Below are 25,107 nucleotides of genomic sequence, written 5' to 3'. Positions count from 1 at the left end.
TATCTGCTGTGTGATGAAGAGGAAAGAAGAAGAAGAAGGAAATTGAAAATGGACGTGGAAGATGGGGTTTATATGGGAATTTTGGGAGGGGGGGATCTGCATGATTTATTTTAGTATGGAACTATTAGGTGGTTAGGAGATACCCAGAACTACTCGGGAAGTATGTCGATGTTAGACTTTTGTTAGCGGTGGTCTACGATGTTAGAAGATGATGATTATGTCACTAAGGAAAGTTGGGCGTAGTAGACTAGTTGGAAACTGTCATCGATTTTGATTGACCTTACTATATTATTATTGACGAAGCATAAAGAAGTAAGCATTTTCTCCGGAATCTTTCAGTGTAGCAGAATCGCAGGAACTCATCCAAAAGGCTATCTATCTATTAATACAATTCAGAACATAGAAATATACGAGAGATGATCTGTTGGCATGTTCTAGAAGTATTGAGAAGCTTTGGAAGGCTCCGAGTTAGTCGATCTATAGCGGAGAGGAATAAAGATACCCTTTTGATCGAAGCTCTTGTTTGATTTATCGACGTATTTTAAATCTCTAGAACCTGTCACAAACCAATATGAAGATCATAGTTTAAGCGTGATTAGGGCAAAGAAAACGGATCTTATTCATGCATAGGCGGCGAGGATAAGGGCAATGATTGATGGATAGGGAATGGCCGTGAAGCGGATTTATCAGCTACATCTAAATTTGAGCTTCTCGTTGTGCTTGTTAGGATGTACCTTGCAAACTGATATGATCAGATGTGCAACATCTCTATTTCACATAGCTCCGAATGTCTTGATTGGAAGATTCAATTATCAAGTGTTTATGTATTTGCACCTAGCTGTGACACTAAAACACCTTGACATGTACAACTTGAGTTAACTTGCTAGGAAATCCTTTGTAGTTCGACGCCATCGATGAGCAAAGTATCTTTCCAATCACAAATGAAGAGCTAGATTTGTAGCAGCTAACTGGAGTGGGAAGTGATTGCACTTGCTTCCAATGGCGTAGGGACTTCATCCCCATTATGACTTTGGATCAAGCCAACATAACAATCTTAATGTATGGTACGAAACCACATTGGCCTACTGCAGATCTTGATCTGGACTCCCAACTAGATGTCTCAAGTGGGCCTTGACAGTATAACACCGACAATTAGAAGGGGGTATTACTTTAGGAAGGGAGTACCGTAAGCTGCCAGCTTTATTATCGATGTTAGGTCGTTGTCTGGCAACTGTCTACTCCCGAACTATCGGAAGGAACGACGAGTCTTTACCATGAACTTTTTGTTGTTGAGGTCCTGTGCAGCGGTTGAAAGTGCAAACCGAGGAATACGATAAAAGATAGTGGTCCCTGTCATACGGCTTGTGCAGGTTCAGTGAGGCAATCCAGAGGTGAATATATGAAAACAGTATAAATGTTTATACTGAACAGTTCATCTGACATTGATGATGACTTCAGGCCAAACAAATACATCCCGTATGGCCTAGTACGGGGTGATTTTGAATTCCTAATATAAAAAGGCACTCATATCAAGAAACACCATCGATGATTTGTGACAATATCATTCACATCATTGAGCTTGATATTAGAAAATACGTGAAGGTTCAATGTATATATTGTGGGTATACAAATGTCGTTGAGCAGCTGACTTATATTCTTGGCTCTAAAGAAATCCCCCTAGGTCTTGTGATATTTTTCCACCTGACCGAAAAAATGTTAGACATGCAACAAAATCTAGGTTTCTCGGTCACGGAATAATCATATTCTGGTATTGTGATTGGCCAAAACTTTGCGGTCGAACGATATTTGATGACACATAAGTTACTACACGACCAATTTAAGCACAGTGTTTTTAGAAGCGAGTCACATGATCTTTCTGTTCCCAACTTTCATCTTCTCTTGTCTGCGGTGTACTCTAGGTGGACAAATGCCTCTGAAGTATGCGAATTGACTTGAACATAGCAAGTTTCATATTGAGAAAACCCAAATACCCATATGGAGATCATGTCATTCATCATGAATGTGGCGACGTTTCACGACCTTCAAGGCGTAGGTAATCGGAGATGCGCCTCTGCTCTGCTGTCCCTTAGTTGAGAGGATAATACCCATTCTTTCAGCCCAAAGAGATAATCTATTATTCCACCCGTCAATCTTAGTTTCGAGGTCTAAATAGACGTCAAATACCACGACGGAATGCCTTTGTCTATGGTAATTAGGTCACCTTCAACTTTCTCCTGCAGTCAAATTTGAAGTCTCACATTCCAGCTTCAGTTATTGTCTGGACTGCCTCCAATCACTACAATGCTTATCAAAATCCATAGACTAATAAGAACCCATACGAACAACTAGATAAAACGGTAGGCCGGCCCTGTTTATGGTAGTAGCATGATCCCCCGCTTCACCTCCACCAGCTCAGGGGTAGAGGCTGCCATACTTAGTCGCTACTTGACGTCTTTTCTTCAATCATTGGCGTAGATGTCCTGTTCACCCTTGGCCTCAGATACTACTTCGAACGATGAACCTAACGGTTGATCGCTCTTTTTTGCAATGAGTCCTTCTTTCGTTCGCTACAACTGGATAATATAGCTCCATTGCTGGATCTTCGTTCTTCACAGGCCTTTTCTTGTGTTGTATCTAACTACTTTAGACATCAATGACACCACAATGTGGGATTATCTCACTCGAATCAGACCGAATCGGATCAGAGCAAAGACCTAGAATTCGATCACTATCTAAACCTCTTGCTTTGTTTGGCATTTGTACTACAATGAATAAAGCTGAATATGTCATGCTTCAAGGACAATGTGGAGTGCTGCCATAAGTATAGCCCCAACAATAAGCTAGCACTCTCGTTTAGCAAGACTATCTAGCTGTTTCCTCTCCAGTCAACGTGGAGAGTAGTCTGCGAGAATTCTTTCCCGCCTATGGATTTGCTATACTTATTGTTTTTGCGGCATTCAGTAGTATTGGCCATTCTATTGTTCCAATTCACGAGAGACAATATCAAAGACGCCATTGCCCGAAAAAGAAAAGTGAATCCCCCTTCCACACACTTAATATTCACTTTCGAGTCTAATCTTATTGTATTCGTGGGCAAGCGAATCGTTTCTATTGTAAAGTCGCGTCGCGTGAGTTGTATTCACCTTAGTAGAATCAATCACTTGCTAGTGTAAATGGCGTAGTTGAGCTGTACCGCAAAGTTATATAAGAAGTGACTTTGGTCTTTCTCTCAATACTTTTTTCTTCTTTTCCTCTTTACACGAAAGCAATTCAAAGAAGTTTATCATATCAATTCCTACTGTCCATCAGTAATTTACCTGCTATAATACTACTTCTCAAAGCTTTCCGATTCTCACATTTAACAATGAATCCTGATCTCCCACCTAACGCTGCATGGGCAGCCAATGCTTTTGCTCCAAGAAAGAAGGGGCCCACCATTTTGATTACCACCAAGAACGGACATTCGACGTTCGGTACTCCAGCTCCAGCTCCAGCTCTCCCCACTCCTGCAAACACTCCTCCAGCGGTGGCCCCGCCAAAGCGTAACAATGGCACCCCGTTCTCAATGGCAGGTAGCCTATTCAACCAACCACCAACCTCTCCTCCGGCACCAGCTCCTCACCTTCCACCGCCATACGTTCCATCGTCCTTCCTTCCACCAACAGCGGCGGCTGCTCCAATTCCATACGGAAATCTTCCTCCCTACGCCCCTTCTACTCCCCCTTCTTTCCTTCCCCAGCTCCCTTCGGCACCAGCACCAGCGCCAACTTTCCCGGCTTCCTCTCCGTTTACCTTCCTTCAGCCCCCACAGGTCCCTTCCGCTGTCACGCCCCCAGCGCCAGCGCCAATGTTTGGTTCGGCACCTTTCTTCTCTTTTGCCCCTCCCGTACAGGCAACAGCACCAGCACCGAATCCTGTCGCTTCAAACCTCTTCTCTTCTACGTCGTTTGGGCAGCCCGCACCGGCACCAACAGTACCTGCGCCAATGCCTCTTCCTCCTTCCTTCCACCCTTTCTTTGCGCAGCAACAACCTCACTCACCATTTTTCTCGCCGGTTTCGGCACCTATCCAGTTCTGTCCTCATCGACCCGCCGCTCCCATTCCCGCCGAGCCTCCTTCCCCTGAATTTGTCTTTGATTCAGAGAATCAGAGAATCACCGAGGAAATGGATTGTAAGTTCTTGATATCTCCTTTCATACCACCAAATCACATGCAGATTCCCTAATTCGTGGAGCAGGGTGTACAGATGAATACTCGCAGCATATTAATAGCTTCGAGGAGATGCAATGGGATCGAACCGACGATTACCTAATGGATTGTTGTGATATTTTGTGAAGTATTTTTCCTCACCTGTTTTACTCATATCAACCCGATTTCGGAAACCGCCTCCTTTATTGAAATTTCTTTGGGAAGGTGCAGTCGATTATTCTCTCGAGATTTATAAGCCTCGATTGCGACTCATCCTTATTAACGTCAGAGCGTGACGATCAGAAGCCAATCTTGATGGCTACTGCCCTCGAGTTCTAGTAAACTCTCAACTGTTTTGCTACAAAATGTCGTCTCGATTTCTCACCACTCCAGCTCCAGTTCACTCCTCACAGCCGCCATGATTCGCTACACTTGCTCACTCAACACTCCCGAATCCCATCTCATAATTTACCTAGCTCTGAATTTGCTCCTCACACTTTTGAACAAAAGTATTTTATGTCAAGCACGTTCTTTCATCTCTCATAAAAGAAGTCCCCCTACTAACAAACCATAGTATCCATACCCATGGCTTCTTACAGCATGGCACGCACTGTGCTCTTCCATGGGCACATATATTTCTCGAAGACTTGATTTTCAAAATCTTGAACATCGAAGTCAAAGAAAGAATTATTATATTCTCTTATTTTCGATTTTATACACGATCAATATTGCGGTCAGCAATGTCTCACTGTAAGTCTTCGATTGTCCCTCTCTCTCTTCATTCTTTCATTCTAATCCCGACTAACTCCCCGGCAGTGGAATAATGACTATTCCCGACCACCTAGTAATCCGCTCCACCATCCCCATTTTCGTCCTCATCCTCTCCTTCCTCTTCCGTTTACACACAAAACCCTACTCCCCTCTCACCATCATCTCTCTCCTCCCCCTCACTCTCGGCGTTCTCCTCGTCTCCCACGACTCCCTCACCCTCACTCTCGACACCACGATACTCTGTCTCCTCGGCGCCCTCCTCTCCGCCTGCAAAACCCTCTCAACCAACTCCCTACAAACCCACCTCGCCATCCCCGCTCTAACAATCATCCACCACGTCGCCCCTCTCGCCGGCATCCAAGCCACAATCTGGTCCTACATGAACGGTGAAATCGACGAATTTCTCGTAAAACATATATCCTCCACTTCTTCTCCCCTCTCGACCTCTCACTTCGGTATCATTCTCATCCTCATAAACGGTCTCGTAGCATTCCTACTAAACTGGTCGAGTTTTACCACGAACAAAAAGGCAGGCGCCCTTACGATGGCCGTGTTGGGGAATATCAAACAAGTCATCTCGATTGCGATTTCGATTGTGATTTTTAGAGATGCGAATGCATCAGTCACAGGATTCGCTCACATATTCGGGATGATTTTGGCGCTGGGAGGTGGATTTCTGTACAGCTTGGTGGAAGTTGGGACGTTTGAAAAGTCGAAGAATAACACGTTTGGAAATTCACAGGATGGTCTTTCTAGGAATGTAGAGGAAGACATAGGAAGTCGAAAGACAGTATATATGTTACATGAGCTGAAACCCCGTCATTTTTGGGAAGTGAAGAGATGGCGTATCGGGGTTTCACGTCTCACTACTATCTGTTGTGGAATGGTTTTCACCTTTGCTGTTCTGTTACTTTGGGTTTCTTTTTTGTTAGTTTAGTTGTTTAGTTGTTTCGATTTTCGCTATTGATTTGAATTGAGTTTATTTGGTTCGGTATGGATATGGGTTAGAATTCGGATTCGGTTTAGGTTTCATTCAATAGTATCTCGCAGTTTAGCAACTTTTCTCCTTTCCAACTCGTATGTGTCTTTGTGACGCGCATAAATATATGTGTATATGCAACTATTTCTAATCCCGCCTCCTAAACTCTTGCCAATTCTCCTATATACACGTAATCAAAGATAGGTATGACAAGTATTCCTTCCTAAGAGGCCCAAATGCACCGTTGAAATACATACATACAATGCAGCCACCAAAATATGATAACATAATAATATATCAAGCACACAAGTCATTCCATTTCCTGCCATGTGCCACGGTATTTCTCGCGGCATCATACAGTATCAACACATCATCTTTCCAACCTAACACATTTTTCTCCTTCCCTTTCTGTATTCCTCCATCTCATCATTATACCAATGCTAAGTTTCCAAGATCTCCAAGCAACCCGGCGATTATCTTGGCTAATCACAACACTTTTCCAGCCATCCCAAACCCAATGATACGCCCAATTGCTCCCTCTTCATCCCGCTTTCAAGCTAATCCAGCGATCCTATCCAGTGTATGACTCCCTATCTGATGAATCCGACCCTTTCCCCCCATGCTCCTCGAGATTGTGTATGGAAATTTATTTATGTACTCATTTGATAATTTATTGACCCAAAATATGAAAAATCCAACGTCATGAGAAAATTTACCCTGGATATCAATGGAAATCGTGACGCGTCGGTCGAGCCAAGACGTATATATACCCAAAATTAGATCTTTCGGATCTATCGACCCGTCCGTACAAAATGTAAACTAGACAATTAATCTCCAGGATAAAATGAATTGTGCGTATGGGGTGTATATGGGTCTGACTTTCTTGACATCGAATTCGATTGCCGTTCATTAATCGTACGTATTCGTACCTACAACCTTTCACCTTTCACCAGATCGAGACGATCAACCTCTTCGTTTTGCGATAGGATTCACCATCTCATTTGGATCTGAGTAATCCCAATGTCGTTTGATTCCGCTTTCATACACATTCGCGACTGATTCTTGCCACATACTTGGGCTCACAAATGAGGGGATGGGCGCTCCAGAATATTGTTGTGGAGGCATAGGTTGTGAGCCTGGCGGTAAGCTCACGTTGGGGAGAATTTGTATTTCTGGGAGTGTCGGGAGTTCTTGTGCACCTGAAGAGGGAGTTTTTAGAGGAGGGGTCGTTTCAGAAGCAGAGCTGCTCGAAGCGGGAGGCGTACCGAAAGTGCTGTTCCATTGGCTAAGGTGACACAATTAGTATTTGTACTTTTGAGGTACGGGTTAGGAATAAACTCACTCAAAAATTTTTGACGGGTTCCATGACGAGTTATCTGCCATTTGAAGCCCGCTTGTAATTGGAACTGGGGGTCTTTGACCAGTGGCCATCATGACCAGAGACTGTACAGCGGGAGAGTCACTTTTCGTGTCTACGCCCCCAGCTGAAATGGGTGGTGAAATGGGGTGGCTTGTGTAACTGACTTGTTGCTGTTGGGCATTTTGATGCCCCAAATTTTGACTCTCCAATGAGGTGCTTCCTTGACGATACTGTTGAACATTTCCTCTTGCAGGACTAGTATGGGGCGGTGCAGCTGGACTCCCATAAGGAAAAGATGGCTTCAGAACGAAAGGTTTCCTAGTGTCAGCTGAAAATGCCTGCCTGAGTGACTCAATCTGTTGTTGCATATCTGGCATGGGCCATGAGCTGGTACATTTTTCTAGGATTCTCATATGTCTGGTAAAATATTCCCGGGCGTCTGAGTTCAAGTCTGGATCCGGGGATGTAATCGCAACCTATGAGATTGTCAACACACCTGAAGATCAAGTCAGTAGATTGGCTGTTGTACATACCAAGTGAAGAACTGTGCAAGTCAGAACACAATAGATAGTGAAGTTGATTCCCCGTTGCATGCATAATAGACCAGTTAAGCCAAATGACTGTAAGATACTTTCTTGAAGTCTGCATAAGAGTTTCGCAGAATTATAACATATGAGCATATGGTGTTTCCACCCGTCCATTCCTGGTTCCATGAAAGTGAGTTGTGGACGATGAAGCATGATAATACTCAGGTAATAGTAGGAGTGAAGATTGCCAATGAAGTGAGTAGGCAGCCATGGAGGGGATCCATCCGCTGGAAAATCAATCTGTAGGTTTTCGGGAAGATCATTCATCCAAGTTTCGAAGGAAGGGTTGAGTTGTACGAAATCTGGATCGATACCCCACTCCTTTCTCTTCTTAACTTTTGCGTAAACATTATTCATCCTCCGAACATTGCGAACAACACGTGTGAACCAAGTAAAATTGCGCGTGATAGCGAGTTCTCCATTGTCGATCCCAGATCTGGGAACGCTCAAGTCAAGTGTTTCCATGTCGACCGCGAGATCCGTCCGACCTTGTGGAGAACCGATCATCAATTCACAAACGAATATGGTTTGCCATATTCGAGTTTTGGTAATGCAGTCAGCAAGATCAGAACCGCATGATCGACCTGCTTTGTGATCTTCATAGTGCTCATCTAGACCCAGATCCTTGGCCATTTGAACGCATGCTACTACAGTCATCCATGAACGATAATAATATCCACGCTTTGGAGCGGATTCTCTTGCTTTAAGTATTATCAGGTTTGCTTGAAGAGTGCTCAATCGCGGAACATCCATAAAAGCATCGGCATGTTCTATATGAAGTTAGTGGAGTGATTCATTTAGCTACAAGATGATGTCTTACTAGAAGCAAGGGCGAGCCACTGATGACCCTGCGCTGGTTCATCATCAAGTCTTCCAGCGATTGCAAAAATGGCTTCCAGTATTAAAGGTGAGATAGCATCTCGATTCGTATGCCACTGTTGGTAAAACAAAGTTTTGTTAAGGACAGGTACATAAGGATGTACATTTGTGAAGTACATCTCAAAATAATGAAGGATAGTCTGTTCGTCTGGAAGCAACTCGGGAGGTATTCTGATCTTCATGTCGGCGCTCAATGTAATTGGGGGTAAAGCGTTTTTGTATTCATCAATGTCTTCAAAAGCTGGTTCTTCTACCAACGCTCTGGTCCTGTTCTTGTTGTTCAAGTATGGAGCTGTTTCTTATCAGAACCATAACTTAAATTGACGAGCAAATCGCTTACCTGTGCCTGCGGGGTTCATCTTGAGTTCTCCTAGCAAGTCGGCCAAATCCTCCCCGCTGTATTCACTATGGGTATAATTTTCAGGCGAATCATGTGTTTGTTGCTGAAGAGGGGCTGTGGGATATACCGCTTGTGGCGAATATTCTGTATGTTGGCTGAGTGCGCTGACTGGAGTTTGAAGACTATTATAATGCATACTCTGTTGACTATGTGCACTCGAGGGTCCTCCGTACGGAATAGATTGATACATGTTATTCGGATCGGGATATGGAGGTTGTTGTGTATAAATTGGAGGTACCACCTTTGAGGGGCCTGTCATTTGCTGTTGTACTGGAACTTGCTGATGGTATCCACCGCTGGGATTTCCACCATTATCGTATTGCGGCGCTTCTGCTTCAAAAGTCTGATTACTTTGCTGGAAATCGCGATCGTAGTTCACTGTTGGGGGGACACATCCCAACTTGAGCCTTGTGCAAGCGGAGCATGGCCAGGTGTTCGTTGTTGCAGCATCACACTTGATTTTTCTTCTTCGACATCCTTCACAAGCTCGCATCACTATGCTGCATTAGTAGAGGAATGCGCATAGACTGAGGACATCTCATACCCTTCAAACGCTTGTGGCGATTGTGTTCGTCAACAAAGACATAATCTAAGATATATCAGCCCATGTCAACTCCAAAATGCCCAAATGAAAGCAAGATCGCGCACTTTTTTGATTCTCTCTTGGGCCAAAGTTTGTTGGCGCAAACGAAAAGTTCTGCATTTGTGAGCTTTGGGGGAGTAGTCTCCTTGTTCCAAGGTCTTGGGACATATCCTATTTTGAAATGCGAATTCGGCTTCCTACACGATGTCGTATCGCGGTTATAGGCGCCTATTTGTCGAGTATCCGATGAGAGAAAAAACAACCTCTTTCAGTGAAGATCGTCGATATATTTGAGAATGGATCTGAGGAAGCGGAGCGTCGTGAACCCAAAAATTCAATCACTTGGCCGCATCCAGATGAGGGGGCACGTTTTAAGTCCAGAATAAGCACGAATTGGGTTTTGATCAGACTAATTCGAGAGGCCACGAAGCTGGACGTTTGAAATCGAATGGCGGAGTATCGGAAGTTCAAGGATATCGAAGAATGAAACTGCAGAAGTAGATCAGGGTCAGCTAATCATCTATGATTGAGGCATCATGAGTAGCACAACATGCGCCTACTTCTCTCACATACCAATTGATCAAGGTTGGGGTATACTGATATTGTATTGTAAAACGAAGAAAGTGTTGCCCCATAGAAAAGGAAAGAAGATTGACTACTTTTGACAGACGGTGTAATTTCTTTTGATGCGGTATTTGGTCAAAATCGATTGAAGATGGTAGTTGTATGTACAGATACTAAGAGAGAGTACTCCGCACTCGATAGAAGCTTGAATTGATCTAGGGTCGCGCCACAATAAAAAAGTATAATTTAGTGCCAGTGATGCCAGAGAACATGAACACCCTTCCAGACCAGAATCTATAAAGCATTAGGTATTAGATGGGCAATAATATTGGATTGGCCTATAAATTTGCTGTGGGTATGGGTATAGATAGGTAGGGTAGATAGATAGGTAAGGGTATAGACGCAATTCCCAATAAATCCCAAATTTCTCTTACCGAAGTGTTAGGCGTGAGGGTATTCACCTCATGCAGGCGTGGAAGGAGGGATAATGGGTGATAATGGATTTATGGGACCATGGATGTTGTTGTATGGGGTGTCATGGACTCAGGCAAGCTAAGGTCTGACAAGAAAAGACCCGCAAGTGAGTATGCCGGGAGGTGATAGCAGGGAACTCGAAACGGCTGGTTTCCAAAATCCCGGTCAAACATACAGTAGTGATAGGTACCTCTATTGCTAACCAGTTGAGAAGCCCAGTACGTATCTAGGCAAAATGAAGGAGATATTGTTTTGCCTAGAACCGGGAACTTCCAAAGTGCTTGAAGGACAATCTCTCTAAAATAGAAAGGGAAAATTCAAGGAAGTCCAATAGAAGAGACAGACGACTTATGAATCATGATGTAGCATCCTTCTAGTTTCTACGAGGCAGAAAATAGTATCGTAACCGACTTCCCTGTCAACGAAAGAAAAAATCGGAATGGGAAGACTTGAAGTCCGAATTTAAAGTGGTGTTTGTATTTGGTAATGATCCAATAAGGTTGGCCCCTCTTTGCCTCTTTTCAATATATTAGTGAAATCACCAAATTATTGTCAATATGGGAAAGAACGGGGGGGAGCCCAAGAAAGAATACGGCAGGTCTCCTTATTCCTCACTCGTAATCTCGATAAAACCGCCTAACACCTTCGTCTTGACGCGGATACTGCCGAAGACATCAACTCTTGGAATCTTGGTTGTCATTCCTGTTATCACATGCATTCATTCATCTTATCTTCATTCGTAATGTTGTTGAAAGGGTAATTGGTACGGGTACAGACAGGTACAGGTACCCGGTGCTACTGTAAGTTTCCGGGGAGAAGGCTTTTCGGTGGTTGCAAAATAGGGCCTAAATTTACCGAGGCGTATATGCTACTCAATCATTCGTTGTAGGTTATATGGGTTAAAGTCTCGAAGATAGCCATGGGATCGCAGATTCACAAACAAGATTGATTGAAAGGACCATACCAACTCGCTCATCCTTCTACAAGTAAAAGATCCCGTAAAATGTAGCCTTCGGACCGGTGATGCATGGTAAACCAGTTTGGGATGTGTGAAACGGTGATCAGTGGGAAGGATGTGATGCTCTCTTAGTCCTGTACCCACAATGGCCTCCTGGATGATAGGTACCACATTTAACATGTCAAAATGCAAGAAGTTGAATACATTTCACATTTGTCATGTTCATACATACCGATTCGTGAGAAAGGAAGAAAGAAGTCAAGAATAACTCAATATTGTGGGGCACAGAATGCAGGCATCGTTCCTGAAATGGAGTTTGTGCTACAGGAGGTGCGGAAGGCTGTAAGCACTTCACATCGGCACCTACCGATAGATTATAGGTCCTTGGATTTAGGGTTCAGACTTAGAAGCATCATAGGACTTTAGGTCTATGGCAATAGTCCGAGGTTGCTTTCATATGGTTAGGCGTTCGTTTTTGGGGTGCTTTAGGGCCTTGTGAGGGGTAATCGCGGCAAATAGATACCATTCTTTTCTTTTCTACTGCCTGCACTAGAAAAGAAACAGGAAAAAGTGTTAGTCGTTGGTCCGTCGTACTCGCACATAGCAAACGGATATTTATTCTGCCCCTAAGCTCATTTTCATTTGATTGATAACGATACCGTTGTATCACCGAAAAGTCCTAGTAATTTAGGACTTAAGGCGCACATCACCTATGTCACGAACTTACGACACAATCAAAGTACTGTACGTCTAGCAACTTTTGTACAACAACAAATATATTGTAGGTTGTCTGTTTCAAGACGTCTGTGGTGATTTCATGGCGTCGGCGGTGTGTCAAAAGCACTTCCATGCCTAAGTACTGGGGGCATGTGCAGGTAAATACGAATGTACATGAAGGAAGAACCATTCAATATCGAAAGTATCGCTGTGCATGTTGCATCTGTCTACAGCAAAACCTCTCCATAAGGATCCCCCCTATAAGGATAACCTCTCTATAAGGATATATTTTTCGGTCCCAAAAATTTCTAGGGCTAAAAAAGGCCTATATCCTTAGAACCTCTTTATTAGGATATCCTTATATTTCTCGGTCCCAAAATCACATATATCCTTATTAAACCAATAAGATTATCGGGATTTGAGCTCTCATATAAAGAATTTAGTCATATTTTATGAAAGTAGAAAATTTTCCGAAATTGTCACGGAATATAACCCGATCGGGACTAATCGGAAGTGGATTACTACTGTGTCGGGATTAGTCGGATACCTCTATATAAGGATACCTCTATATATCCTTAAAAAAGTCTACAAAAACCGGTATCCTTATGGAGAGGTTTTGCTGTAATGTATTTTTGCATATTTTCAATACACTCTCAGAAGACTGCTCCATTAATAATGCCTTTCTTTAGATGATGAGTGGATCCAAGGATCTCTGGACAGGTACTACTGCCCCGCAAACACTGTACTAGCCTCTAAACAGCCCCAGAAAAGGTCGCCGGGTATCAGTTCTCAGGCGATATGGGACGCAGTTGCCAGCAAATGCAGCGAACAATGCACATGCGATACGGCTCTGACAAGGAATATTGGGATTTCAGGACAAGCCAAAAGATCAGATGTTTTAACCTCATGATTCCGTGCCCTAAAGTCGCAGCCACTCGACAAGCAGAGACGAACCCGGCAACATGGTTCGGTGGCTCAAAGATATCTCATGTCCATTGAAGATTGTTCACAAGGGAAGAAGAATACATGCAGGTCTTGTTATCGGCCATTGTTTTTTGCTGAGAGTAAGGAAAACGGTTTGACGGCTTTCGGCGTCGATAGACAAAGATTGCCTATCCTGCAGATGGATCGATAATCTCTCTACAATCTGTCTCCCCCTTGCAGTTCCTCGAGCCAGCAACCTTTCGCACGGAAGAGTACATTAAAGAGGTAGATATTATGGCGGCCATAAGCTGATTTCAGTATTTGTTTTGCCAACAAGGGCGTGGAAGGCCATTGGCTTCGTGAGACGCACAGGCAGTGGAAGTCTAATTTACCTGGAACGTACATTGAAGCTGGTTTCTTGGAAAGCAAAAGAGTAAAAGTCCGAATTCCAAAATCTACACCGTTCATCACGGAGGTTCGGATCATAACTTGTCTGATCAGATCATCTGAAGCTACCCAGAGGGTCCAGCTTGCCGACGAGTTTCATTTGTCTGGCAATCTCAAATATGAAGAGACCAGGTTTAAAGATCTTCCGGGACGGAAACGAGTATAGCACGGAACCTTTAACCTTGGAAGCGCAGGATCGCCACGAGATGCAGATGGCTCGTGCTTGTTGATCCTTCATGAATCTTCTCAGGACATTTATTAGATTTTGAGGTGAGCTTTTGATACATCCTTGAACTTCCAAGTTCTGGCCATGGGATTGCACGGAGCGTGCCACAAATATCAAAGTTAGTCTCTAATATGGGACTTGAAACTTTGCACAAGATGGAGATAGACACTTTGTGAAATAGGACTACCATATAACAACAAAGAGCAGGGCAAAAGAGGGACTTGCATGGAAATGCAATGAGGGACAGTATCAACGCAAAAATCTCCGGTGTTTATTGGTGTATTTATGATTTATCATTGTATTTACGAGTTCTAAGTTCAATACTTGTCCTTGGCTTTCCTCGATCATTAGGTGATTAGTCATGAATTGATATCATGCCTCAGGTTTCAGATTTATCCCACTTCGCTTTATCGATAAAGGGAATTTGATAAACCTCTTCGTCATTATCAAATTTACGTTCAAGATTTTAAGAAACCATAGCTCAAGCTCTTGCACCTCTAACCTGCAATCCATTCAATAACCCGCTTCCTATCGACTCGCAAGCCCAGCTGAACATATCTAACCCGAGTCGCAACGTTGAACCTGTCAGCTATCCAACTAGCACAGAAAAGCCATTCCTGTTAGCCAGCAGAGCCCCAAGTGGCCCCCAACTCATCTCAACATGGCATCGGCAGACAATGCGAATCCTACTATCTTGAATGTGTCCGAAATATCACGTCGAAGAGAAAAGCGCAAGGTTCGAGATTATTCGGCCAAGAAACATGGTATACAGAGCATATTGATGGCAAAACCCAGCTATGCACTGGATCCTTTTTATATGTCAGATTTCTCAGATGAAGACTCAGACTCAGACGACTCTGGCTTAGAGCCAATAGATGAACAGGAAATATATGGTAAGCATTTCACGTATTTCCAATTCACTTAATACCAATTGTTCTTCGAGTTCTCGATATATCCTAGCATCGTATCACATATCAAACGTGCAATTATCAGTAGGTATCTCAAAATCAAATGAATATCCTGATACCTCTCTACCATTCACTATTATAACGAGCGCTATCTAAATTTCAGTATTAAATTGGGTCAGTCGCGTTCCAAAGTTTGCATAGCTGACATTTTGAAGACTTGATTGCACCAATCTCCGACCCCGAGCATCCTCTCTCATTGGAGTCTCTCGGAGTAGTTAAGCTTGAGGATGTTCATCTTGTTTCGCCTCCTGATCTCACAAACCCAGCAGCACTGTCTCGCGTACTGGTTGAATTGACGCCAACGGTTTCACATTGCTCCCTAGCAACTGTTATTGGACTTGGCGTGCGAGTACGTTTGGAACAAGCTCTTCCGCCAGGATACCGAGTCGAGGTCAAGATCAAGAAGGATACACACAGCCAAGCTGACGAAGTCAACAAACAACTGGCTGACAAGGAGCGTGTTGCGGCTGCCCTCGAGAATGACAATCTCATGAATTTGCTAAGGAAGATGATGAAAACCTGTCTTGATGGCTGATGATATCATATTCACAGACATAAGATTTCTTTGAGACTGCTTTAGCCAGTGCAGGGAATTTCTCGTTATGAAAAAATCGAGAAGACCGTTGCCACATACGAGATCACTTCCGCAATACTGTGATTCTTTTTAAAGTTACGCAGATCCATCCCCAATCAATGAACTACGAATATGAAGTATCATCACAAAAACCCACACCAAATACTATCTACAACCCGATTTGGCATGTGCATGTGCGTGTAATACCACGATACAGATACTGTGCTCGTCAAAGCGAAATTCCTAAAGAATCTTTCCGCGCCTTGCTGTCTAATTTGTGTCACAATATTCCCAAAGTTCAATTGGTATGGTCAATGTTCACAAAGTTCTGGTAGTTCCAAAGAACATTCCCATCGTCGATCTCCACAAGTGTCATGGACTACCACAAACCTGCTTCGTAAATGCCATTTTGACAGCCAATCAAACTTCCCATCTCTACTGCAAAGGTGCCACCAATCCCCATCTCCACATTGCAAAGCTTGTCGGCCTACCAAAAGTCAACTCTATGACAGGGCTCCCATGCAAATTCTACCCCCACAAACACAACAGCACCTCCACTTATTCACAATATTCCCTCATTCCCAAGCAACTCGAGACCTTTCGACCCACTAGATGCGCCCTGGCAGATTACAACCTTAGGGCTTAATCAATCATGCCTCGGGGGTGGTAGTGACAAAAAAACTGTCATGAAGCTTACGTAGACCCTCGTCTTCTCTTTCCTTTGATGGGCAATTGTTAATTTCATCTGAAGCCCTCTCATCACATTTCACAATACTGCACGACATTTAATGCCGCCCATTCATTTCACATTCAGGGGCTAGATTCAAACCTTTGCTTCGTTTTCGCTTCTCGTTAGCTCTCCACACAAGATAAGCATAATTCTCAGAATCCCATGAAAAGAAGGTTTCGGGGACCTCAAAAGTTTGAATCCTTGAAATCTAGAACAATTCCATCACACGTGCTTAATATGTAGACCCCCCGCCCTTCGCCTCTTTTACGTTTCTTGGGCCTGTCATTATCCTCGCCCGGACACTGTAGACACGAGTTTTTCACGAGGCATAGAGTTTACGAGAGAAACGTGCTGTGATGCCTTCCTGGATAAGCCAATGCTGGTTAAGTTTGCGACGTCCTTCCTCTTTTTCCCAGTTTACCCCCACGGAATTCAAAATCTTCTAATCCACACTTGCCACCCCCAACTGCATTGAGTTTCTTCATTGAGGAATTGCTATAATCTAATTTCTCAATGATAAGTCTATTTCGGGATGAACCATTTCATCCTATCACCATTAAATTCAACATTCCACTCCCCTGCATCTTCATTGGAGCAGGAGCTGTACCAATTACAAAGTATCCTTCCCCAACATTGATGCTCAGTTAGTTACTTTTAGCCATCATTATCCTGGTCCTAGTGCATGTGGTTTCCGCCAGTATTTCGACCATTTCGTTCGTTCATTCGTTCATTCGTTCATTCGTTCGTTCGTTCGTTCGTTGATCAGATGAAAATCTGGCAACCGTTCAGATCAAAAACCTCATCATCCATGTTCATTATGATACAATATCACTTAACGACAAGTATCCGCTTCCATCCATTCACATTTTCGAACATCATGCATAGTACATACATATCGGCATCACCGAGCCGCATAATTGTATTAAATTCATGGAACATTTATGCCACCTGGTGAATTATTTGATTGGATGATATTGTGAGATGCAAAGGAAGGATGTGAATATAGTATGATAGAGAAATCAAGATTCAAGAAGTGGTAGCATTTGCGCCCTGAACTTTACTATAGCTACCTACTTGGGTGTAGGTACAATTGATCACTGCATTAGGAGGAATAGTTATAGATCTAATCAATTATCCGTGCATATCCGCGCGCGCACGCGGATCATCTTTCATCCTCTTACTTGTTCTTTTTGGAGGGCGGATGTCTGTAGGAAAGGGAACCACTCTGACGGACTAAATTTCTCTCCTTATTGTACCGAAGTATAGCGATATTCTTTGGTCTTAATAGCCATACATATAGTGTTTCTATATTCTGTTTTAAGAACAATTGGAACTGGAGAACTCCAGAGAGATATCGTTTTCGCGTGATCGAAGCCTTACCACAATCCATCCACCAAATTCCTCTTGACATGCAATCCATATCTACGCATGTGTGTGTACAGCGCCTACTGCATGTATGTACTATGTAAACTTACTTATAATCGTACACATGACATGACATTATCAATACGATGCCAACTCCCAGGTACCGAAACCAAAGCATGCATACCCTAATGTTTACAAAGCAGGTGCATGCATCTCTTCAATCGTTCTATGAATCGAGTAATCCAACTTCAGATCAACAGCCAGGGTCAATACATAGACACATGTACCTGTACGTACAGAAACGTAAATCCCAGGGATATATATGGAGGGAACAATAGTTTTTCCATTCCCACTCCCGTGCCAATCGATTTTGCGATTCCCTCTGCATGACGACCTGCCTTTCTTCTTCTACGATCTACTCAACAAGTGGGTGAAGTGATAGTTTCGTCCATCCAGAGATCCCGAGCTTTCGGCATCTCTGTTTCTGTTGGTACTGTCGCGACTCGTGAATGAGTAGAGACATGGGGGGTTAAGTCATCTGAGGTCACTTTGTATGCACAAATATCCCAATTTTCCATACCATTGCCTTACTTATTCAGTTATCACTGACAAAGTAGGTGTCAGGCACATGCAGATGGAAAAATGGAGATAAGAATCATACATAGGATGCAGACTATTCGTAGAAGAAAAAACAGGCGGAATTTGATAATTCAAATTTTCATTGAAATCCTCTAACTTAATTGAATAAAAAATAATTTATAAATGATTCATATAAATTCAAAAAGATCAAAAGAAATCTTAGCTTTTTATTATTCAGAAAATATTTCGAAATTTTATTTTATATAATATTGAAGGGAAATAATTGAATTGTAAAGGATATCTTAGAAATGGTCGAATTCCGCCTGTTTTTTCTCCTACGAATAGGCAGAGAGCCTTAAATTGTTCAAATACATATATGCACACCTGCAGCTATTAGTCAAGCGACTCCACATCTATTTTCCATCTCCAATCCGATTTCCATCCAAAATGATCGCCAACGTCTAGCAGCCCTCTCAATCGGATGATTCTCCACTTCTCTGGTCTCACCCCAAGTTCCAACCAGCTTTTGAGTTCTGCGCTCCAATATTATAAATGCTGAGTGTGCACGGCACAATAAAAGTAAATCGACAACACTCGAGCTACTGCTGTCAATATCCCAGCGTAGCTGCAGTGGACGAACATGCACAGAGTGCAGTGGGAAATCCACCATCCCCAGTTTCATGCAGGAATGTCTCCTAGGAATCTTGTGACCTAACTTTCAATACGTGAATTCGCTATGATTTGATTTCACCTTGATGATATTTCTAACTGTGCATACGCACCAAAAACCATGCATATACAGATCTTAATTATTTTTCATTTATTTAGTAGTTTCAATTCGCTATGCACGAACCACCCAAAAAACGCCCATATGATATATCACTTCTCTTCTAGATTTGGAAGAACAATCACACCTTATGTAGTATGAGATAATCAAACCCCAGGTTCACAGATCTCTGCCAAGCTCTTCCTTCCCAATAGGACGCGCGTTTGATAGATTTACTCGATAAACCCTACCTACCCGTCCAAAATGCCCGTTTCCTTCAAACTAGCAAAGAGTTCTGGTTCTAGGAATTTAGCCACACTTACATCTTCACTGAGACCCTTTCTTCTTCTAGTCTTGAGGACGAAATCTCTCGCCGTGGCCTGTGCGCCTGCTGGTTCGAGAGGTCGAAGAACAACATCTTTATCTAATGGATCACCGGGGACGATACTCCAGCGATCAAAGACTAAGGAAACGGTTGCTTGACCTTGAGTATGAATACGGAGATCGGTTTCGAAACCAAAGGAATCAATGACAGGGATGAGTCCACTGACGCGATAGAGAGGTGTACCAGCAATAGGTCCGTCAGACAAGACGTGACCGCGACGACGGGCAAGTACAGTGTAGAGCGAAGTGACGGAATCTGCAGGTCCGGTCATGGAACAGGAGTAGACGGGTTCCATTAATCTTGGGGAAGCCATTAGGAAGGAAGAATAACATGCGCGTCGGGATGTGGGAATGATTTGACCTCCACCCCGGAAGATCGCTTCAGGAGCCAATATCACGTCTGTTATCTTGAATTTACTGTTGCGGATTGCTACAAGGGATGTTAGCACTAACTCGGATAGATGAACCAATGAAAAGTTGTCCAGGGGTAGGATTATAGTTCAAGGGTCTGTGCGAAAGTAGTGGACGGAAGTTTCCATATTAATTCAGTAATATTGTGGTTCGAGGTCGTCCACAATTACGATCTATGATGACCTAGGAGCAAAAGGGTTAAGGGAGAGAGGGAGGGCGTCTGGGGAAAAGGATAAATGAAAAGTCAGTGGAAACGTACGTTCTTCACACAGTGGTCCTTCTCGAGCAGCCCAACTAAATCCTTGTCGAATGGTGTCCCGTACACTAAGGAGTGATTTCTTATCCACCTGTTGTAGATCAGTCAGCATAAGAAGGGCCGAATAATTCCGTTTGTGCAACACAACGGCTATTTAGCCTATGCAGGCACTCACGATAGTAGCTCTAGCCTGGCTAGGAGGCTAGCTACTAACAAGGGGTAAGCGAACAGGTGCTTTCTGGAATGTACTTGCCTCGGATGGAATGGTATCATCTTGTAAGATGTTTGGTCCCAAGTCGTCGGGACCAAATGCCCAAATACTTCTAGAAGCCAATAAATCCCAACCATAGTTCTCCTCAAAGTATTTGCCAATCACTCGAGCAGGACTTTTGATGCTGACCTTGCCACTTTCAATGTCTTCAGCAATACCCTGGTCGAGAGGTTCTGCCACCATGGTGATCTTATTCTTCTTGTTTGGTGTCTGGGCATAACATTTGATAGCTGATGTTTCAACGACTGTCTCACAAAAGCGTGTGACAGGATCGGAAACTTTAATCTCCATCTCTGCATATAATCGTCGGAGATCATGCAGGACACAGTCCATATAGAGTTCTCCCGTGCCTAGAATGACGTGTTCGCCAGATTCTTCTACCTTTGTAGTGATAAGAGGGTAGCTTTTGTTGATCTTTCGTAAACCATCCAACATCTTAGGAAGCTCAGAAGGATTGATCGGCTCCACTGCTACCTTGAAGACCGACTCGGTGAAATGGGTAATAGGTTTGAAAATGTATGCCTCCTCTTCATTTGGCAACACAAGGGGTACAATGGTTGCAGATTTGACAATCGAATTATCCACACCCCCAAGAAGAACCCAATTGCCGGCAGGAACTCCGTCTGTGGGAATGTTGTATCTTGTTTCAGCAATCCACACATCCGAAATGGTGGCAACACTCATATCCTCTTCATCATCAATTGAATATCCTTCACCAAGGACTCGTACTTGCGTGCCTGCTCGTGCAACACCACTTAACACTCTTCCGAATGAGTAAAATCCTGTAGCATCGCTTGTGTTCAAGAGCTTTGTTATTTGAATGACCAACGGACCATCTTGATCGCAATTCTTCATAGCCGTTCCGACCGTTGTATCCAATGGACCAGTATAATGACGCTCCAAGTTTTTCTCTGCAGCTTCCACCGGAGAAGGTATATGTTGTACAACCATGTCGACGAACCCGGTCGATGGACCGAAGAATTGTTCACAGACAAGTTTCAGAAGGACGTTGGCATCCGTCTTGTATTGTGATGGTTTGAGGAATATCCCCAGTGATTCCAGAGTATCCTTCAAATCCTCTGGACTCTCACTAATGGTATGCGAGTATAATTTATAGATTGGTTCCAGGATGAAATTGACGAAAGAGCGTTTTGACTTCTCCTCAACACCCTTTCGAGTAAATGACCTCCTTGAGGGATTGTAAAAAATGTCGCCCCACAATCTCCTTGCAAACTCGTGCGCATTAATACCACTCTCCTCATTGTTCAAACCAGGACCTCGGTTCTTCTTTGGGGCGTAACTGTCCGCATACATTTTTGCGAATGATTGTAACGTGAAGCACCATCCCATACTGGTACAGGCAAAGAGCACATTTCCCTTTTCTGGACTAAGTCGTCGGCTCTCGCCTTGACCTGGTAAAGTAGCCTCGATCACAGTATTGACTTCTTCAATGACATGCTTCAGCTTAAAATAAGCATCCGTAGGTGGTAGCTTGAGCTCTAAGATTAGACGATCCATTTTATTGACAACAAGAGTCAAGGGCAAACCTTCCAAAACAGCATGCTTGATAATCCGCTCTGTATTGACTTGCACTCCTTCAACAACATCAACAACTAAAACCACTCCGTCCACCAACCGTAACGAGGATGCGACCTCATCTACGAAATTCACATGGCCAGGAGTATCAAGGATATTCAGAAGATGCGACTTCCCCTTGGTACTCTGAAGCACCAAGCTCATAGGCGCGGATTTTATAGATAGTCCTCGTTCACGCTCGACAACATGGATATCTGTATAACGCAATTGCTCATCCTTTTTCCTTCCGGTCTTTTTGTCTAATCGCTCAGCAATGTCGTGAGTCTCGAGAACCAACATGTCCATAAACGCGGTTTTCCCGGTATGTAGATGCCCAGCAAAAGCAATATTTCTAATTTGTTCGGGGTAATTCATGAGGTCGGCCATGAAACTTCGATCGAAATGTACCGGTGGTAAATCCGCCTCCTGGATGTTGAATTTCTTCTGTTCGACCGGAGCTATAATTGGTTGCGTGAGGGGTTGCGCATCTTCTTCCTGCACCATAGTTTCTACATCCTCTCCGTATACTTGTTGCGCAGTAGGGTAGTATTGTTTATCTTCATGTAATATTACTGCATTCGAAGGTCCCTCATCTAAATGTAAAGTTGTTAGTTGATGCCCTTCTGAGCTCCAGAAAATGCTTATAACCAACCATCAAGGTCCATCAATTCCTGTCCCGTGGGTTCCTCTGGCGCCTCCTCTGGATATTCATCGTAGACGTATGCGCTCGCATCATTGCCTTGTTGAGACTCCTCGTCCGACTCCTCGGCCTCACCAATGAAGTTTCCAAACCTGCAAGAACATTAGCTGTGGTCAAGCTTCCCAAGAGCTTAAGACGTCGAGGTGACTCACTCATCGTAAAGGTCATCCATCGCGACTAAGTAAAATGCAGAAAAATGTATGAAAATCAAGGGATGTCAAGGAAATGAAGCTACAACTTCACCGGCCTCGCGTCGAAAACTCGAGGTTTCGCGATGGTACTTTTTCGAGATCACGTGACACAGCCTTGTCACATTAGGTAAACTTCATCTAATAAAAATCAGGGAAATGGATTCATAGTGGAGAATGAAGATGAAGAGATTGATTAGATTAGATCATTTACTGACCACCAGGACCTCGGACTCCGAAGGCTTGCATTACTATTCTGGCTGCTTTTGTGAGTCTTTTACTTTATATCCACCTAGACATTGTCGTCCAAAGAGGAACTCTTTTACTTTATGTCCACCTAGGCATTGTCCGAAGATGAACCTTCACATTGTTCTCAACACATACAAAGCAAAAGATTCAAAAGTGGCACGAGATTTCAAGGATAGGCGGGGCTGATTAGTTATCTGCCACCTCACCTCACCGCCCTCACCATAAATATCTGGCCCAGCTTTGTTGAGGTTTAATCCCTCTCCCAAAATATTATTTTCAAACTTCAAATCTTGTAATTCTACTCAAAAAAATGTCTTCAGTTCCTCCAGTTTATATTGTGTAAGTTTCTGTCCATTCTCCTTCCTCAGGATTCACACCACTTGGATGGTTTTCTGGGCATACATGCCCCTCTCATTTTCTCGTGACCCTTTCTCCAAAGATGAGAAATGCTGACCATGTGTTGTTTGTAGCTCCGCTGTGAGAACACCCATTGGTTCATTCTTGGGTTCCCTCTCTAGCAAGAGTGCTACTGAACTAGGTGGTATCGCCATCAAGGGTGAGCTCACTACATCTTTCTGGTGTGGAAAGTTCTGAGACTAACGGATATTCAGCTGCCGTTGAGCGCGTACCAGAAATCAAGCCTGAAGATGTTGAGGAGATCTTCTTCGGCAATGTTTTATCCGCAAAGTAGGCCAATAACTTGTTTGTAGATGATTCAAAACTAATTGGAATAGTTTGGGACAAAACCCTGCTCGTCAATGTGCCATTGCTGGAGGACTCACTGAAGGCGTAGTCTGTACTACCGTTAACAAAGTTTGTGCTTCTGGAACCAAGGCCATCATTCTCGCTGCTCAAACAATCATCACTGGCAACGCCGATATTGTTGTAGCCGGTGGTACAGAGTCTATGTCTAACGTTCCTCACTACCTCCCAACTCTCCGAAATGGTGCCAAGTATGGCGACCAAACTTTGGTAGATGGTGTTCTCAAGGATGGTCTCACTGATGCCTACAACAAAAAGGAGCATATGGGAATGGCTGCTGAAGAGTGCCACGTCGATCACGACATCAGCAGAGAGCAACAAGATGAGTATGCTATCAAGTCATACCAAAAGGCCCAAAAGGCAACCGAAGCTGGTCTCTTCAAGACCGAGATCGTTCCAGTTGAAGTCAGTGGTGGCCGTGGAAAGCCAAATGTCAAGGTCGAGAGAGATGATGAGGTTAAGAACTTGAACATTGAGAAACTCAAGGCTATGAGACCAGCTTTCTTGCCAAATGGAGGAACCGTCACCGCACCAAATGCTGCACCCCTTAACGATGGTGCTTCAGCTCTTGTTCTAGTCTCGGAAGCTAAGTTGAAGGAACTCGGTCTTAAGCCTTTGGCAAAGATTCTTGGTTGGGGTGATGCAGAAAAAGCACCAAGCAAATTCACCACCGCGCCATCATTGGCCATCCCTAAGGCTTTGAAACACGCCAAGATCGATGCTTCAGCTGTTGATTATTACGAGATCAACGAGGCTTTCTCGGTTGTCGCTTTGGCGAACATGAAGATCCTCGGATTGGACGAATCCAAGGTCAACATCAACGGAGGTGCTGTCGCTATCGGACATCCTCTTGGTTGTTCCGGAGCTAGAATCGTCACCACGTTGGTCAATGTGCTGAGAGAGCAAAAGGCAAAGATTGGTGTTGCCGGTATTTGCAACGGCGGTGGTGGAGCATCTGCCCTTGTTATTGAATCTTTACAGTAAATTGTTCTTGAGAAATTGCTTTATAATTTGGAATTTGGATGGTACATATTTGGAGTATCAAAAAGCATAGCTGGCGATAAAGCATGATAGATTCAAGTTTGACCCTAGTCCCTCGAGAGAATTCACAATACCCATAAGCTTTTTAATACATCACCTTCGATCTTCAGACACAAGAAACCCTTGAAACCGTTTTCATTTTGTAGTAGTGAGGCAGATATTGATTACATGTGTTCAGCCTCGTGAAAAGTGCTCTTATCCGCGCGCAGCCTTGCATACTTACTACACTCC

The 25,107-nt window shown here is 43.6% G+C and overlaps 7 protein-coding genes across 7 annotated transcripts; 5 read left to right on the top strand and 2 right to left on the bottom strand.

Moving 5' to 3' along the window:
- Positions 1-3,364: 3,364 nt before the first annotated feature.
- On the top strand, positions 3,365-4,335 carry EAE98_010019 (uncharacterized protein; the record flags this gene model as incomplete). The annotated part of the gene is made up of 2 exons (XM_038957640.1): positions 3,365-4,172; positions 4,238-4,335. The coding sequence occupies 2 exons, from the start codon at positions 3,365-3,367 to the stop codon at positions 4,333-4,335; spliced, it is 906 nt and encodes a 301-aa protein (XP_038806103.1).
- Positions 4,336-4,810: 475 nt separating this feature from the next.
- On the top strand, positions 4,811-5,896 carry EAE98_010018 (uncharacterized protein; the record flags this gene model as incomplete). The annotated part of the gene is made up of 2 exons (XM_038957639.1): positions 4,811-4,938; positions 5,005-5,896. The coding sequence occupies 2 exons, from the start codon at positions 4,811-4,813 to the stop codon at positions 5,894-5,896; spliced, it is 1,020 nt and encodes a 339-aa protein (XP_038806102.1).
- Positions 5,897-6,051: 155 nt separating this feature from the next.
- EAE98_010017 (uncharacterized protein) lies at positions 6,052-11,094 on the bottom strand. Its single transcript, XM_038957638.1, has 9 exons — positions 10,746-11,094; positions 10,321-10,605; positions 9,813-10,236; positions 9,709-9,753; positions 9,105-9,659; positions 8,706-9,056; positions 7,832-8,655; positions 7,281-7,774; positions 6,052-7,223 (listed from the first exon to the last, which is right to left on the bottom strand). Exons 3-9 carry the CDS (start codon positions 9,913-9,915, stop codon positions 6,902-6,904), a joined length of 2,694 nt encoding a protein of 897 aa, XP_038806101.1. The 5' UTR covers positions 9,916-10,236; positions 10,321-10,605; positions 10,746-11,094; the 3' UTR covers positions 6,052-6,901.
- Positions 11,095-13,152: 2,058 nt separating this feature from the next.
- EAE98_010016 (uncharacterized protein) lies at positions 13,153-13,459 on the top strand (the record flags this gene model as incomplete). Its single annotated transcript, XM_038957637.1, has 2 exons — positions 13,153-13,180; positions 13,221-13,459. The coding sequence occupies 2 exons, from the start codon at positions 13,153-13,155 to the stop codon at positions 13,457-13,459; spliced, it is 267 nt and encodes an 88-aa protein (XP_038806100.1).
- Positions 13,460-14,718: 1,259 nt separating this feature from the next.
- EAE98_010015 (uncharacterized protein) lies at positions 14,719-15,560 on the top strand (the record flags this gene model as incomplete). Its single annotated transcript, XM_038957636.1, has 2 exons — positions 14,719-14,950; positions 15,181-15,560. The coding sequence occupies 2 exons, from the start codon at positions 14,719-14,721 to the stop codon at positions 15,558-15,560; spliced, it is 612 nt and encodes a 203-aa protein (XP_038806099.1).
- Positions 15,561-19,290: 3,730 nt separating this feature from the next.
- EAE98_010014 (uncharacterized protein) lies at positions 19,291-22,808 on the bottom strand (the record flags this gene model as incomplete). The annotated part of the gene is made up of 5 exons (XM_038957635.1): positions 19,291-19,853; positions 20,094-20,181; positions 20,344-22,529; positions 22,589-22,728; positions 22,789-22,808. 5 exons carry the CDS (start codon positions 22,806-22,808, stop codon positions 19,291-19,293), a joined length of 2,997 nt encoding a protein of 998 aa, XP_038806098.1.
- A 488-nt stretch (positions 22,809-23,296) lies between these two features.
- EAE98_010013 (uncharacterized protein) lies at positions 23,297-24,992 on the top strand. Its single transcript, XM_038957634.1, has 4 exons — positions 23,297-23,412; positions 23,544-23,629; positions 23,685-23,760; positions 23,808-24,992. Exons 1-4 carry the CDS (start codon positions 23,384-23,386, stop codon positions 24,817-24,819), a joined length of 1,203 nt encoding a protein of 400 aa, XP_038806097.1. The 5' UTR covers positions 23,297-23,383; the 3' UTR covers positions 24,820-24,992.
- The last annotated feature ends 115 nt before the right edge of the window (positions 24,993-25,107 follow it).

This window comes from Botrytis deweyae (assembly GCF_014898535.1).
Source record: "Botrytis deweyae strain B1 chromosome Unknown BDEW_032, whole genome shotgun sequence".
Taxonomy (NCBI): Eukaryota; Fungi; Ascomycota; class Leotiomycetes; order Helotiales; family Sclerotiniaceae; genus Botrytis; species Botrytis deweyae.
This window is presented reverse-complemented; position numbering and strand designations above follow the sequence as displayed.

Bases quoted from the DNA above. Each gene is read 5' to 3' on its own strand.
- EAE98_010013 (XM_038957634.1), top strand. From the start codon at position 23,384: ATGTCTTCAGTTCCTCCAGTTTATATTGT. The intron at 23,630-23,684 runs GTGAGCTCACTA...ACGGATATTCAG, and splicing joins AGGTGGTATCGCCATCAAGG to CTGCCGTTGAGCGCGTACCA. The intron at 23,761-23,807 runs GTAGGCCAATAA...TAATTGGAATAG, and splicing joins GGCAATGTTTTATCCGCAAA to TTTGGGACAAAACCCTGCTC.
- EAE98_010017 (XM_038957638.1), bottom strand. From the start codon at position 9,915: ATGTCCCAAGACCTTGGAACAAGGAGACTACTCCCCCAAAGCTCACAA. The intron at 9,754-9,812 runs GTGCGCGATCTT...GATATATCTTAG, and splicing joins CCCAAGAGAGAATCAAAAAA to ATTATGTCTTTGTTGACGAA. The intron at 8,656-8,705 runs GTAAGACATCAT...AACTTCATATAG, and splicing joins GTGGCTCGCCCTTGCTTCTA to AACATGCCGATGCTTTTATG.